We start from the raw sequence: 17,433 nt of genomic DNA on the forward strand, positions 1-17,433 counted from the left end.
GAACAAAGCACAGTCGGTAGTCATATTTCAGCAGTCTCAGGAACAAACTTTGAAGACGGGGCAGTATGTCGCTGAGTCCTTTCTTTGAGATAGATATTAATGGACTGTGATCAGTCTCTATTATAATTCTTCGGCCTAGAACAAACTCATTAAACTTCTCACAGCCAAATACTATTCCAAGGGTCTCCTTTTCAATCTGCGCGTATTGGCGCTCAGTTTCGGTCAAAACTCTTGACGCATAGCCGACCGGTTGCCACTCGGTACCATGCTGCTGAAGAAGTGCTGCTCCCACTGCATAGGCGGATGCATCAGTAGACAACTTAGTAGCCAAGGATGGATCGAAAATTGCAAGCACCGGAGCTCGCGTCAGCATTTTTTTTAGATGGGCCCACTCGATGTCGTGCGCTCTTGTCCATTCAAAGATAACGCCTTTACGCAATAGTCCTCGAAGTGACTCTGTATGACTTGCTAAGTTCGGCAAGTACTTGCTGAAATAGTTGACAGCGCCTAGCAACCTTTGGACTTCCTTTTTTGTAGCTGGTCTCTGGCAATGGGCTATGCACTCTACCAGTTCTGGGTTTGGTTTGATGCCTCCCGCACATATTCTATCTCCAAGGAAGTCTATCTGCTTCACTCCGAACTTACATTTTTCCCAATTAAGCGTGAAGCCCGCTTCACTGGCTGTTTTCGGGGCATTGTGCGGCCTTTCTTGGTGCTCTTCCCATGAGGCACCCCAAATTAAAATGTCATCGACGTAGATGCGTACTCCAGGTAGCCCGTCAAAAATCTCGGTCATTGTCCTTTGAAATATCTCTGGAGCCGACGCGATGCCAAAGGGCAGCCTTAGGAACCGGTAACGACCAAATGGGCTGCTGAATGTGCAAATGCTTGAGGACTTTTCATCAAGAAGTATTTGGTGGACACCGCTGTTGGCATCAAGCGAGCTGAAATATTTCGCCCCTGCCAGTTCGCTTTCAATCTCTTCTCTGCGTGGAAGTTGAAAGTGTTCTCTCTTCAAAACCTCATTCACTTTTCTGGGATCCATGCAGACCCGAAGCTGACCGTTCTTCTTTCGAGCAATTACAAGTGGGTTTACCCAGTCAGAAGGCTCCCGCACCCTGGCTATGATCCCCGCTGCCTCCAAACGATCAAGTTCCTCTTTCAACCGGGGTCCAATTGCGTGAGGTACACGTCGCGCCGGCTCGACGACTGGGCGGGCGCCGTCTTGGAGCGCCATACAGTATTCTCGCTTTAGTAGTCCGATGCCCGTAAACAACTTCGGATACTCTCTGCGAATGCACTCGCATAAGTCATCCTTGTTGACTGCTCTAATTCTGTTCACGAGACCAAACTTCTCGCAAGCGTGCAGTCTTAAGATCGCCTGCCGACCTTTCTTCACTACAAAGAATTCCACTATCTTGGTGTCTTCTCCAATCTGAACTGGGAGGCATACCTACCCCATATGCACTATTTCATCACCGCCGTAGCTGCGCAGTACTGCTCGGGCCGGCTGCGGTTGGCACTTGGTTCCCAGGGCGTCAAACACACCGCGCGGCATGGCGCGGCAGCAGGTTGGCCTGCGCGCCGGTGTCTACTTTCAGCCGCACTTCTCGTCCCGAAATCTGAGACGCAACCTCCCAGTCGCGCCGATCGGCCGTGCTCGCTTTCTTACATGCCGTAGATATGTGCAGCACAGTGAAGGCGTCGCCATCGTCGTCGTCATCCCGCTCGGCGATGTCGTTCACATGCGTTGCTCTTGCTTTGCAGCAAACTGCGAAATGATTCTGCTTTCCGCATCTAGCACAATATTTCCCATATGCTGGACACTCTCGAGGCCTATGCGAGCGGTCGCAGTAGCCGCATTTCTTTCCTTGATGTCTCTCTTTGCTGTGCCCTAGCGAGTCCTTCCTGTGTTGCCGGTGCTTCTTTTTGTCTTGCGTCACTGCGTCTACGCTCTTGGTTTCACTCCACGCTTTGGTTTGTGCGGCAGCGATTTCCTCAGCCTTGGCCCACTCAACAGCTGTGCTGAGCGTCAAGTCTTTTTTGGCTAGAAGCTTTTCTCTCAACGCTTTACTAGATGTGCCGTACACTATTTGGTCACGCAGCATCGACTCCCGGAGGTTCTCAAAGTTGCAGCTCTTCGATTTCAGTAGCAGGTCCCGATAGAACTGCTCGAAAGGCTCACCTTCGGTCTGCGTGCGGCTCCGGAACACGTAGCGCTCGAACGTCTCGTTGCTCTGAGGTAAGCAGTAAGCCTCGAATGCTTGGACTAACTTGTCGTAGTCCTGCTTTTCTTCTCCAGTGAGGTCGAAAGTGTTATAAACATCGATCGCCTCTTGGCCCGCCAGGTGAAGCAAGATGGCGGCTTTCTGGGCGGGGCTCCGTTGCTGTCCCGGTTCCGAGGATTCTGTGGTGGTTCGACTCGCTGTTCGATTCGACTCGCTGCTTGAACCGAATCCAGTTCTCCGCCACATTATCCCCGAAACGTAACGGCTCTGGGGGCGGAAGTTCAGTCATTTTCTAGCGTAGTGATCTAGCCACTTCTGACACCATGTATGCAACGAGACCGACACGTACAGTGGCCATGGAAGAACTGATGTTTATTGCTTGCGCACCAGAAGTGCTAGAGCGCTTTGCCAGACTGGGTGGCGTACATAGACGGTCTTAGCGGTAACCGATACACACAGGAGCTTCGATTCTTGTTTCTTAACTATCTAACCGGCGAATACTCTTGAACGCGTATCTTATTTCTTTTATACGCTATCCTCAGCGACTACCATTTGTAATCAAGAAAGCAGGCCAGTTAATCGTCGCACTTTCTGTCCCTCATTTTTATGTCTTTATTTTATCATCCATCGATCAATCATAGCAGCCGAATTGCGGTTATAAGTATACGACAAAATGCCTCTTGGACCATTGATTCACGAGGGTTGAACACCAGTTGGATAGAAGTAGAATCGCTTTATTTCATCGTGGCAAGAAATTCCACTGTGGGACACAACTTCAAGGAATTATACCAGCCGAAAACATACGAACACAGGAAACGGTGAAGGAGACAGGAAAGCGGCTAGCGGCGGTCTCCTTCACCGTTTCCTGTGTTCGTCTGTTTTCGGCTGGTATAATTCCTTGATGCAATGCACCAACTAGCCCCCAACAACGAGTTCTACTAAGACACAACTTCATCCAACAGGCTGCAATCTACAAGCTGTATGTACACGTTATCCAGCGACTGAATTACCTCTATGCAAAGTTGAGGAGGTGTACCCGTAATAAAGCGCTACGACATCGATGGGCACTGTCAAGGGGTTCAAAGCATTTCACAAGTTCTGTGCTTTGAAGGGTCCGCTTCGTTGGTACAGTTGTAACGGTGCTCGGCGGATGACCCGAAGGTCGCGGGTTTGATCCCGGCCGCGGCGGATGCATTTCGATGGAGGCAAAATGCTAAGGCCCGTTTACTGCGCGATGTGAGTGCACGGTAAAGAACGCTAGATTGCCGAAATTTCCGGAGCCCTCCACTACGGCGTGCTTCATGATCATATCTTGGTTTTGGCATGCAAAACCGCAGATATTATTGTGCTTCGAAGGCCCTCGGATATGCTCGATTTCGTGCATTGCATTGCCGTTAACCTCACTGGATTGGATATCCAATAAGGTTCCTATTAATCCAATGGGTCCCATCAGTGCGGTTGAAGGTGTTGAGCTACGAAGACGTGTCGAGTTGAAGATTGGAGCATCAGATATAGGTGCATGCAGAGTGAGGCAGTGGACAAAATTCAGCGCACCGAAGAAAAGAGAAAGCGAAAAACATAGAGAGGGATGGGGTGCGGTGGTGCGCAGTGCGTCTTTTACGAGAAACGGCAGAACGTTGTATTTAAGCGTTAAAGACGAAGACGATGACATCATGTAACGCCAGATACGGCGCCCTATGTGCAAACGGTCGCACGTAGTCTTATAAGAATGCGCGGAGCAATGTGAAGTTCTAACCAAATTGAAAAAATGGCGGAGTTTTATTGTACAATGCCACGCATATTTCTTTTTCCAGCTGCGCATCAAGCAGTGTTCACGAACCACCTTTTTTTAGTTGTGTCCTTTGTCCGATGATAACTGTCTGGTGAGAATAACAGGGATAAATTACTCGCAACAGGTACACATCTACAAAAGGGCGCTGATCATAATGGCAGGTTACGTGCAGAAAAAAAGCGAAATGCAAGTTTAAAATAAAAGAAAAAAGAAAAGGACCCTAATACCGTATGAAGCAGTTAATAAGACGAAGTGTGTCGAAGACCTCACCTTCGCTAGGAGCCGTCGCTCAGAGTTGAGCCTCTTGCTGCAGTCTCGGAAGATGCTGTCCGTCACCGAAGCTTTGCCCTGCATGAGTTTACAAAGACGTCATTTAGTGCGCGCTGTCCTCCATCCGAAGCAGATAAACTGTGACCAACGGATTCGCGACATTTTACCATCCGCCATCCATCGAAAATCATAGCACCATAAATCGAAAGTACAGTTGGGGACTGACGGATGAAAGCACAATGTGGAGTACAAGTTCTTTTTCTGCAATCCTTTCATCTACACTTTGTAAAGAGGGCAAACAAACAATTTCCATTTCCATTTCAAGGTTTTGCGAACAGGAATAGGTGTCTTTAACAGGCTGGCCGACGTTTCGATAGGTGGACCCATCTTCGTCAAAGAGAGGCCTCACCATGATGAGGCACCTTTGGCGGAGATGGGTCCACCTGTCGAAACGTCGGGCAGACTGTCGCTGTGAAGGCTTTATTTCAGTATATGACATATCACTGGAACAGCACAATGGGCAGCGTTTAAAAAAATTTGAGGGTTCTGCATTGATTCTGCATTCCCCCACACTGTCAGAGTCACATTGTGCTTGTAATCATTTTCGGTATAACAAATTGTATTAGCGTATACTACTTTTTATTTCTTAGAAATTGCGTTATTTTTTTTTCATTTACATGTAGCAAATTTATGATTATTACTCTTTTGCAGAAACTTTGTCTGCCCTTGTGTTCCATGCTGCCTCACTGTTGGAGCAGTGTATGGGTGACAAGGCCTCAGTCAGGCAGACAGTGTTCTGCCTTTAGCCTTGCCATCCAAGACTCACTCTGTGTCTGCAAAATAAAATCTATATATATATATATATATATATATATATATATATATATATATATATATATATATATATATATATATATATATATGAAATAACTTGAACTTCTGCAGCATAAGGAGACAGACGAACAGATACCATCTCTTTGTTTTAGTGTCAAATCTAAAGTCTAGTCTCTAATTGTTTTATGTGGTTTCATGTAGCTGTTTATAAGAAGGTAAAATCAATATCGATTTTTTATTCAGTGTATTTTCTTTCAAATATTAGCATTTAGATAACATTCATGGGATAATATTTCTAAAAATTATCTTGTGTTCGAGTTTTCTATCATACAGATTGTAATAATTTGTTTGAATCTTATGTGACTAAGTATCAGATTTACAATTCCATTCTTTATTGTCCATGCCATGTTGTACTATACGCTACCAGTGAAGCCTCAATTTATTATTTTTACTTACCTTGGCGCTGTCACCGCGCCGAATATTTCTTTTGTTTTTGTATTTTTGATGCGGAGCAGCTTTTGCGCTGGGCTGTGTCCGTAGTTCCATTGGCGACCGTCCGATTTCTACCACCTAGCATAGCCATCTGAGCGCGCGCTCGCGCCAAGGGGAAGTCATCTTCCTCTGGTTCTTCGACCACCTTGATGATGATACGTGCAGAGCACTTTAGGGGCCCCGGCGGCCGTATTCTGTCCTACCTTGGCGTAAAGCAGACAAAACCATGTGTGCTGGCACGCGCTAGCGCGTTGGGGCCTGTGTAAGGGGCTGGGTAAGACGCTGTGGCCTCTCCCCCTTACACTCTCTCAGCAATCACGTGACTACGTCGGGGAACGAGATTCTGCAGACGCTCGATGAACCCGCGTGGCATGCTCCAACTAGAGTTCGAGACGAGTAACAGCAACAGCAACTACAGTGAATTCAACGTCGGGCAAGGTGCCCGTGATGAACGGAACTTTAGGTCGACCCATGTGCTGCTTCGCATCCCCACATGGTTCCCTTTAGTGGGAGATGGTGTAATTTTTTTTATGTAAGGGGCTGTGAACTAGTCAAGCTGTTCTAAAGACAGCTTTTCGTCACAGTCTTTCTGTACGAAAAAAAAAAAAACATGGTTCATCCCTCTGTCATAGGAATCGGTATAACACGAAAGTAAAACATGTCTTTACAGACGTAGTTGAGCGTTTGTTGTAGATTGTTTCGCCCCGAGGGCGAAGGAATGAATGCTATAGCAACAAGTTGTAATGTCATGTGAAGAACGGCAAGCAGCTCGAAACTTGCAACGCGCTGCTCAAGCAGAAAGGACGCACGGAACGTACACAGGATGAGCGCGAACTAACTGTCACAGCTCGACAGTTACAGCGCGTTGGTCAAATACAAAGGAGGACGTACGAAACGAACGCACAAGTATACACAGGATGAGCGCGAACTGTCCCAGTTGTAAGTTATTTGTTGGTGAGCAGCGCGCTCCTTTCGCAAAAGCGGCCACTGCAGTGAGCGAAGCGACCTTCGTGCTCTCTGTAACTTCAGCGCAAACTTGCGGTGACAGCGCAAGACGTACAAGATAAGCGCGCGCGCAGGAGCGACCACGCCCTGTAGAGGCGCCCGCTCATCTCAACGCGTGAGGCGACGCGCGCCGTTCCGCCGTTCGAGCCCTTCGCGCCATCTCGCTAGTGATAGCGAAAACACGCTGATGTACCGCAATCTCCGAGTACAGCCACCGGCAAATGGTGTATATAAATAGCACGCCGTTAGCATGTCGAAGAACGTGCCGTCTGTGGCGGAGTCGTTTCGCGCTGCTCGCTGAGGATTGAGGGGCCGTAAGTTCGACTCCCGGTGACGGAACTTTTTCTTCAGTTTTTTCTTTGCCATATGTTAGTCTTTATATTTTAGAACGTCATATCCGTGACGGAAATGCGTCAGTGGAGCCGTGGTGGACCCCGGCATAAAACACTTTCATGTTAAAAAAATAACTTGATTTTATCTTCGATGACATGTTTTCTTTTTTTTATACTTGTGCTGCATGCGCTCAGTGCTGTTATATTTCTTCGTGTGATAAACTTTACAGTGGTTTATACTGCTCAACGCTAGATTTCGGTAACAACTACTCCAAAGGTGTCAATACCGCGTTAGCACATCAAAAACATTGCCTCGGCTCATTCAGATGTTATGGACACCAGTAGCGTAGCCAGAAATTTTTCTCGGGGGGAGGGAGGGAGGGAAAGGGGCTTCAGCCATCTTTATGTATGTTCGTGAGTGCGTATGTTCGTGAGTGCGATGTATGCGTGTAATGTAGGGTGCCCCATCTATCTCTAGCCGGAGTTTAAAAATATGCTGAAGCGCTCTGCAAGGCTACGACCTACGCCGCTCAGTTACGCGCAAGTTGTAGCCAGGTCACCCCAAGCGATCCCTGTGGCAGGGATCGCTTGGGGTGACCTGGCTGATGACGTTCTAAAATATAAAGACTAACATATGGCAAAGAAAAAACTGAAGAAAAAGTTCCGTCACCGGGAGTCGAGAACTCTAATGTCGTTCATTTCGCGACCATAGGTTTATTAATAGAGGACAAAATCAAGTTCAAAGTTGCATTTTTAAATTTCAGCCCCGAAATCTTCCCGCGTGACGTCACTGATTTCAAAGTGTATTCATCATATTTTGGCGCCATTGGCTCAACAAAATTACCCCAAACTTGGTATGTTAAGTTTATGGCCCCCTCAGAGGACAATGTACTCCATCTTTACCGATTAGGAACTACGTAGTCCCTAGTAGGCACCGTGAAAACATGTGGCGTCGCGGCGAATGGTGCGGAAAGTTCAAGGTGGTGTCGCCACCCACATTTTGTTTTTGCGCGTTTTCTCGCTTACTAAGCGTCTTCTGGCAGCAAGCGCGGTGTTTTTGGTATCGCGAAGGAGTACCTTACTAATATGAGAAAAATCGTTTTGCTCTTTAGTGTCCCTTCAAGGGATATGTACTTGTAAACTTCCTATTCGGATGTTTTGAAAACTTATCTACACCGTTTTCATTGGAATTTTCTGCTTAACTTCCTTGCTTCAAAAGTTAATTATTCATGCCTAGGTAAATAATTAAGCAGGGTGCGAAAAATAATGTGACTGAGTCCATGTAATAATAAGCAATATGCACATGGTCACGACCCCATACAGTGCATCGGCGTATTTTTAAACTCTGGCTAGAGATAGCTGGGGCGCCGTGTATACACATGTAAAATGGAAAAAAAAATCGGATTTCGGGGCGGGGGGTGCGGGAGTTGACCGCCTCCGGTTAAGCCACTGATGGACACGTATTCGTTGTCTGGGGACAAAGCAACACACGCACCAGCTCGTTGATTCCGATGCCGGACAGTTTGTTTCGGGTGAGGTCCATGATCTCCTCCTTGAGTGCGTCGATGAGGTTCGGCGTGCTGTGCACAGCCGACTTCATGCGCTCAGAGCGACCCTCGCTGTTGGCCTCATGGCGCGTCACACGCCGGCTGCTGCATGCAGAACACACACAAGTACGAATCAGGGTGTCGGAACGGAACGAAAACCGAAAACGAAAAACGAAAAAAACGATATTTTGGACCGGAACGAAAACGTAACCGAAACTTTATCTATTATTTCGTTCCGGAGTGAAAACGAAATTTTTTCAATCGTTTTTCGGTTCACGAGAAAACTTCGCAATCCGGAGCAACCGAGCTCGTGCAATGTAAGCATATCTCAGAGTACGGTATTCGCGCGTACCTCAGGCAGGAATTCCGAAGCAAAGATATGTTGAAATTGTGCGAAAAACGAAAACAGTGGCAACCAGAGATGTTTATATTAACGCAAGTGGATTTTTGCGCGCCTGTCACGCAGGCCAGCGTAGAGAGGGCATTGTCGGCGCTGAAGTATGTTACAGCGAAAGCTGTTATGAGATCACAACAGCTGATTTTCGCGCCATAGTTGTCCACCGCCGCCGGTGTCCGTGACCGCTATCGCGTGATATAAAAAAAATAAACGAGAAACAAATGTCTAGGATCGGATGGCATTTCAACTCACGCCCTCTGCGTGGCAGTCGGGTCTTCTACCACAGTGCCACGCTAGTGCTTCTATGCTTGCGAGGAGCGCTTGACAAGCGTGAGTGCTGACGAGCAGTGCGGCCCAGTGTTCCGTATTCGATACAAAGGCACAAGGTGCCCGGGCGGTGCACTGTTCCAACTGATACCAGCAGATCTAGAGGGTCTTATTCCTCATTAACCAAATCCTATCTTTCTCCATATTCACAACCGCTCCAGACGCGTGGCAAAACTGCTTAGTCTTCTTGAATACTAGTTTTGTCAGCATAAAAATAAGCTAAGTCGTCATTTTAGCATTAACACATTTAAGCATAAACAATATTAAAACACCACCATTCGTTCAAACATGCTGACCATGCAAATACTATAGGTAGCGGGAGAACTGCCCCTATGGGAATTAGTAGGGTGGTTGTACTGCACGAGATATGTAACCAAGCTGCTATCCCTCGACCTTGGTAACCTGTTTTGCGTACTCTTGCAGTTCTTAATGCATCTGATGAGATCAGCTTTATGGGGCGTTCATTCTTAACTCAATAAAACTATCAAGATGCCTTTCTTACGTGGAAGAATTACATTGATGGAATTGAACTGCCTGGCCATTCCCGGAGTGCGAATGGGCTAAGTTTTTTTCATTCCGAGGAATTGAAAGGAATCGAATTACGGCAAGTTCTAATTCCCCGCAATGGAATTGAAATAGAATGGAGGCGCCCATTCCGCCACACTGCTTCCCACCCACTGCAGTGCTCAGCCATAATTCTTTATCATCTTCAGTCGCTGCGCAAAGTGCACATAGTGCCTTACAGATGTGTAGCGTGTACCACGAGACTCCGAAAAATGACGAAAAATGGCATAGTGGGAACTTCTCTACTTCAGAAGAATTGAGATGATTTATGGCGTAGTGGGTACCTTGCATGTGTACTTGTATTATTGCCCCAAGAGACTCTCCAGCGGGCTCTACAAAGTCCGCTCTTCCAGCGTTCGTTGTGACTGTGCTGCGTGTGTCGCGCAGGCCTGGCGATCTCTTAATCAGAACAATGGTCTCGCACATCAGAGAGTACACTCAATGACGTGCTGCTTCTGAGATCGTGCTCACTCCCTTGACACAAAGCATTGAGCCCACTAAAAAATTCGTATTTGTCTTTTGAGAAAATAAATAATATAACTTTGAAATTAATACTGGTTTGTGCTAGTTGGTAAGAATTCGTGCTACAGTTACTTCCGCCCCTCTGCAGAAAGTGTTTTACTCTTGTCCCACTTTCTTAAGAGGAGGGCAAGTAACTACATCACAAATCCAATGTTTTTTATGATTACCTTAACTTCAAATTTGTGCATAAAAAAACCGTTACGAACCGTTACGGAACGTTTTTTTTTTCGTTCCGGAACAGAAACGGAACGGAACTTTTTGCGGTGGAACGAAACTAAAACCGAAACGAAAAACATTTCGTTCCGACACACTGGTACGAATGTGACGACGCGTCTGAAGATGCTAACATTTGTGATCACGCGTCACGACGACCGCAAGTTTTGTGGCTATGTATATCAAAAACACCATCTAGGACAGGGCAGCGACGATTACAGAGATCATTAAGGAGGGACAGGGGCGCAATCTGTAAAAGCTGTGTATACTGCACTGTCAGCTTTCTACATGGCGTGCAAAGGGCGGGTGACAGGTTAAAAATTTCATAGATTGGCCGTCCCCAGCACCTCCCCACCTTTCCCTCTGCTCTCTGCCCTTGGCGCTGCCCCTGCACCTATGAAGCGTCCTATGTACCAAAATAATTTTCAAACGCACGTAGCGATTATACTCGAGATAAAATCAGACGAATTATCGGGAGGCCGTGGCGGGTGCCACCTAGCTTCCACTCCTGTCTCCTCCCATATTGCGGATGAGAATGCGACAAAATTTAGATTAATGTTCCTGTCGCTATTCAGTTTCTTACAAAAATTATAGGAAATTCTGGCGCTGAAGTGTTTATTGCAGCTGAAACCACGGTGTTCCAGTCGGTACGAATATGCTGGGTATAGCGTATGTTTCAATAAATTGATATCTTCAATCCTGGAACAGTTTTCTGACATTGAAAATTGGTCGTTTTCCTCAATGTACTACGTTTATTATACAGGAGACTATTCGCAGTGATCACGCATATATGCACACAAGGTATCTTTTTCTGGCCGTGTATTGAAAGCTAAACGTCCCCGTGCTTCCTCATTTAGAAAGACAAAGCCTAATAAATGGTACCAAAAAATTTGCTTTACACCGTAAGAACAAACATTAGACAAATTGAGGCAATAGTGAATATTACTATTTCACTTCAACGATCGCTTTTGTTGGCATTGTTTCCAGAAATCTATATGCTCGGGCAGCTCTCGTTCCTATTTTATGTCTCCGTTCCTGTTTGTGTGTTTTGCTAACGTTGCGCATGTTTTTCTTTTGTTTATTGTCGCTTTTTCATTGGCTCGCATACTTTTGAACTTGTCCTACACGAAGTAATGTCACAAAGTACGCAAATTCAAATGTAATAGTAAAGGGTTAGCCAACTCTAGGTACTACTACAGCCCGCTAGCCAACAGCTTGCCAACCCGTGTTGGTTGTATGCTAATAAATACGGCACGTTTCGTTGCACATTTGTCATGTTATGCCATTGATGTTTCGAGCAAATTTACAGTGCGAGCCGATAAGCAGGCACATCAACTTAATTTCAGCAAGTTATATTGCACTTTCCATCTACGAAATATTCGTAGCAGGAAAGATAAGAAATTAACGATTTCGAAATCATAGAATATTCTCGAACCGCACTGAGCGCACCTCGAACGACATTTAGTAAAAACCTGGTTTTGCTAGCCAAAGCAGTGTTTCGCATCTAGCATCCGCGTTTTTGCCTCGGTCGCAATCCAATATGCGTTCCAGAAAAATTTGATGATAATCATGTCCTCATCAGGAACGAAATACCGCTTACCTGATCTCACGCTGCTCTTTTATGGGGCCACTCTGGGCTACTTTTGGATGAACCCTGGAATCTGAAATTAACGGAAGCGCTTCAGTCACAACCCATGTGAACATTCGCTATTGTGTCCACAGTGTCTGGAAAGTTGCATCGAACCGAAATAATTCTAAAAACACCAAACTGAACGCTGACAACGAATAAAACAATAGAGACGTTTCGACTGCCACACCAGAGTATTGTTCCCAATTAGGATGAAAGAAAAGTGTTTTTACAATGCGGATTCCCGATCAAACAGGATTCCGTCAAACTCTTGACTAAATCAAAATAATATTTATTTATTCTTCTCTCGTAACAAACGGCGTAATGGCTGATTAATGCAAAAAACTCACACCATCTCCCGCTAAAGGGGACCATGAGGCGATGCGAAGCAGCGTTTCGGCATGTCGAGCCCGCGTTTCAGAGGGGGAGTGGAAAGAGAAAGTGGAGAGGGGATGGGAGAGGGGGAGTGGAGAGGGAAAGTCGAGAGGGGAAATGGGAAAGGAGGGTGGAGATGGGAGTTGAGAGGGGAAGGGAGAGGAGGAGTTGAGGGGGGAAATGGGGAAGGGAAGTGGAGAGGGGAAAAGGGAGAGGAAGTGTGGGGAGAGGGTATGCGCATGCGCAGTAAGGGTGGTCACGCCGCACTCCACCACCACCACCGGATTGAACTCCGCCATAAGATGCTTCACATCTAACAAACATTTCAGCCTTCCATAAGGTACTGCAAAAAAAGCGAAAAGCACCTAGTGATTGCGAAAGTTGAGAAAATGAAGATTAATATATATTAATGTACTACAAAAGCTCCCGATATACTGAATTTGGCGTCATTAGAGTTGGGAAATCAAGAGAATGCGCAAAAGTTTTGGCGTGCAGAATACAATGCCACGTGATTACAAAAACTGTGCTACAGTTACTGCGAAATACGAAGTTCTGGGGGGAGACACGAAACGAAATGCACACTACAAGCGCAAACTATCAACTTGATTTTATTGAACAATCAACTTGATTTTATTGAACAAAACTGGGAGGTAAGAAGACTTCCAGGAAAGGGAATGATCTGAACCAACTAGCCCAATAGCTCACTTTGCTCACAATGCCACGCATAGTGACATTTGTCCTGGCGCGAAAACATTGTTGGTTGGTCAACCAAGCGGTGACCATGCCACATTCCCAGCACCGTAATAGTGTGTAGCCCCTGTTCAGTCAAAGTACAAATTGCGTTGCAATTATTTCAGGTATTGTGGCGTTCACTGCTTCGCGCGTTGACGACTGTTCTCTGTGTTTGGTCAACAAGTTCATGCTGCGTGCAATCCGTGTTGTGTTGTATGTGTGTTGTTCACCAGGGTAGTCTTTTTTCTTTACGTGCGATTACTTCGTTGTGTTGGTTGGCATTATCGTGACAGCTTACTGAGCAGTTGTAGTGATGGTCGGTGCCACTCTTCGTGCCATTGGTGCACGTACATTCAGGAAAGGCTTTCTCAACACACTGCATTATCCGAGTGTGAGTGTCCTTGTGCTTTCTGCCCGGCATATTTCCTCACTTGGGGACTATCAAGATTTTAAACATATTGTTGTTGCTACAACAGATAGTGCGTGAAAAGAAAACGACATTTACTTCGGTTTTATTGGCAATGCACGCTGAACCTCAAATTGGAGTTACTGCGTTGGTTGAGAAAAGACGCGTCCGTATTAATACATTTCAAGGACGGTGTCTAAATTGTGACAGATAATTTTTCCTTGGCAATCACGAATTCTCAAGTGTTGCTCGAGACATAGAATTTACAGCATGGCGATTGGTTTATGGTGATCACATGAGATGATGGTGAAGTAGTGGATTCTGGATATTATCTGCGCTCACGTCCATTGCTTGAGAAACAGAGCAGCATACAGCAACATTGATTTCAGTAAACACTATTAATAAAATGTCTTCAGGCAATTATAGGTCGGCAAATTGCAAATTCACTCATGGACTCACTCAGACTCAAACTGGGCCATCAGTCTGAGTCTGAATGAGTGCGGGTGAGTAATATTTTGGTGAGCTTGAGTCTGAGTAAGTGCGGTTGAAGAAATTTTTGGTGAGTCTGAGTCCGAGTGATCCCTAAGCTCAAAATACATTGCTGGAGTGAGTCTGAGTGAGCTCCACTTTTTTTTTTTTTTGTCGACCAATGCTGCAGGCTACATCACTCAGCATTTTGCCCTGCATCATATTTCTTAAACAATATTTAACTGAGAGAAAAGTGGAGATTTCATGTCGTACCTTTACAAGAAAAAGTATTTTCAACGTTCTTTTTTTTTCTAGTGAGTAGATTGAGTACGAAGACGATTCCTTATGTTTCTGACTCTTTGCACTTACGTTGTCGCATAGGCAACTCGCTGTGTTTTAGTCCATGCGTGACATGTTTTTAACTCACGTCTTCATATCGAACTGGTGACGCAGCAGAACAATCGGAATGCCGGTCAAATATGTTAAATACCTAAAAGACGAGTTCACATGTAGAGTGCCCGACGCTTTCAAATGAAATTAAGCAATGGACATTTTTCTGGGGGATAACCTGCGCATGCGTTGTGGTGGTGACGTGCGCGCGCAATGTTTTTTGGAGGCCAGAGAGCGGTGAAAGGGAGCGAACCGAGTGACACCTGGCGTCGAAAGCTTGTAGTTTATCCCGCATAAAAAGGAGTGCGAATAAAGGCCCTTGAGATTGTCTATCAGCGTGCGGAGGACAAAGTCGAAGGCCGAAGATCCCCAGTTTCGATTTTAGCGATCTCCACTGGAGGAGCTGTTGGGACCCGGAAAGGTCCATTGTTCACTCTAGCTACATTTGATTTTTACATCATGCATGCTAGTAGCAGGTAACATAAAACGGATGACAAGATAGAGTTTACCCTTTCGTGGTAGAATAAGCGACGGCGGCTGCCTCAGACCCTTTCCATTGTAGAGCACTCGCTGCCGAGGAGCTGGCACGGGCATAGACAGCGTGCTCTGAAACAATATGGGGTTTACACCGCAACGTTAAACAATTGTAGGCAGTATGCTTATGCGCCAAAATCAGCGCTACACTGCGCAAGCGCACAACTCGAAGTCATCTACGCGGGTTGCCAGAGTTCGCTTCCGCTAATACTTAAAACGTTGAAACCCAGAATAACGTAATACTGCCGCCTTTCCAATCGCAGTGTCCCTTATGCGTTCACCTAAGAGGACTCGAAGAGGAAAGCCATCTTCTTATGTTTCTTCTAATTCGATGTATTGAACCTCCTGCGCCGCCTTCCGAAAGCTTTATGCAACTAACGTGGTTTTGCAATGCCTCCAGGATCGGAGGCATTGTAAGCTTTCTGCACCGCACCTTGCCTTGCACTGCTTCCGTGATCGGCCCACCTTTGACCGAGCGACGGTGTCATGTGGTGACGTCACCACGTGAAATTACATTATGCGACATCACAGTGACGCCGAGATGACGTGATGTGTGACGTCATGATGACATCATATGGGGATGTCATCACGTGATGATGCTTTCTTGCGTCACTTGTGTGGGCGCCGACGCGGGACGCCGGTCAATTTTCGCGTTTGATGATGCATCTACGGCTTTCGCCTTGATAGAGCGAACCGTTGTTTTGCCTACGGGAACGGCAGCAATTTGTCGCTGACATGAAGTTTTCCGACTTTCCAGCAAGGAAAACGCGCGATCCTGCCGTTTGAAGAGAGGGTTACAGAACGAAGGAGCAACGAAGGCGGAGAGGGACAAGCGCTAACGCCTAACTGGCGTTTATCTCAGAAAGACGATGATCTGCACAAGGCAGGGCACATATCATAAATAACCATTTAGCAAACTAAATAATAGCATGAAAGAGTTGATACAAAACATGATCGACAGAAAACATACTACAGTGACCAACGTATACGCAAGCCAGAGCCTTCCATGTATGTAATTTTTTTTTCGCTCTAAAAGAAAAAAAACCGGCAGGCTTGCTCACGAAAATATCTAGTTCCCCCTTCATGGTCTCAATCTCTACAATAACGATAATGTGGTTTTCTTCGGGCTATAACGCAATCAAGTTATATCTGTTGAGGACATCCCAACCCAGGCGGTGTGAATAACAGGGTTTGTATAACGCATTCTTTTTTTTTTCCTTGCGGGTTGTCTGTTTGTCCTCCGTGGCTGGCAAAAATTTTCGGGTCATATCCGTTGCGCTAGTCTGTAACGTGACGCCACGAAAACTACGAACACAGCTCATCCCTAAATGTCACGTACGAACTGCTAACGCCCAACTAGACCAAAGAAAATAAACTACATGGTTTCCGATTCTGCCCACTTATCGCACTTCGCTTCTGGAGAAAATTTTCGGGCCGCAAATACATGCGGTGTCTCGCACGCAACGTCACAAAGCAGTGTAAACCTACCACGTCAAAGCGGCGTGTGCACAGTAAACAATGTGTCAATGTGCGAACTCTTGCAGGAACATAGCAGGCCGCCGTAATCGTTGCAATCCACCACAGGAGACGCAAAGGGAAGCTCAGCACATTGCTGAGCATCATGCCCATGCAGCAGCATCATGCTATCATGGTAGGATACGACGCAACAAGTAGGCACAACAAGCAATCGCCCTCCGCAACCACGGCTCAGTTGAATGTTTCGCAATTTCTGCGCGGTCTTCAGCACATGTCTGCCGAGGAGAAAAGAAAATAGTGTCGCGCTATGCTGATCGTTCTCACGCCAAGAAAAACAAGTGGAATCTCCCTTAATTCAGGCAGAACGAAATAGAAATAGAATGGAACAGCTTTCCGTGACAGCACCCAGAACTACATCGGATCCTCTCAACAGTTATGCCACTAAGCCGTTCCTACACGAGGTGGTTAGATCGTAATTCTTCAGGCCCCAGGAAGACATTGCAGTGGATAGATCCCACCACCGTACTCATGTACTCCAGCTATCACAACGATTGAATAGCGACTAGGTCCTACTTAACAATTCAAAACGAGAGCCTTGTCAAGCCAACAGATAATGAAGGCTTTCCTTGGCTGCACTAGGTTGTGGCTAACAATAAAATTGGTTCCTCATTCGATTTCCCCTTCTTTTGGTTCAGACAAACATAAGCGATTCGTACCCTATTTCGCCCATGACAGCTTCTCGTTTAACCTTTGGGCATAGGAGCTTGCTCATTGGCGTTCTTTTCGTGTGTCCTCGTCCTCCTGCTCTTTATACATAGTAAACTGCTCCCGACCCTTATATCCATAAATCAGCACTCTTAACCATTGCGCCTCCCTGGGGAGACTCGGCTGCGTGATTGCTA

The 17,433-nt window shown here is 46.2% G+C and overlaps 1 protein-coding gene across 1 annotated transcript in view; it reads right to left on the minus strand.

The window, feature by feature from the left end:
- The window catches only part of LOC119391595 (cilium assembly protein DZIP1L), a 56,660-nt gene that overhangs the window by 18,732 nt on the left and 20,495 nt on the right, over positions 1-17,433 (minus strand). Inside the window, exons 9-12 of the mRNA XM_037659267.2 lie at positions 15,031-15,127; positions 12,124-12,184; positions 8,449-8,605; positions 4,291-4,368 (exon numbers count right to left, since the gene is read on the minus strand). Coding sequence (XP_037515195.2) covers positions 4,291-4,368; positions 8,449-8,605; positions 12,124-12,184; positions 15,031-15,127 — 393 coding nt within the window. The remainder of the gene's footprint in view (positions 1-4,290; positions 4,369-8,448; positions 8,606-12,123; positions 12,185-15,030; positions 15,128-17,433) is intronic.

Source organism: Rhipicephalus sanguineus, chromosome 4 (assembly GCF_013339695.2).
Source record: "Rhipicephalus sanguineus isolate Rsan-2018 chromosome 4, BIME_Rsan_1.4, whole genome shotgun sequence".
NCBI lineage: Eukaryota > Metazoa > Arthropoda > Arachnida > Ixodida > Ixodidae > Rhipicephalus > Rhipicephalus sanguineus.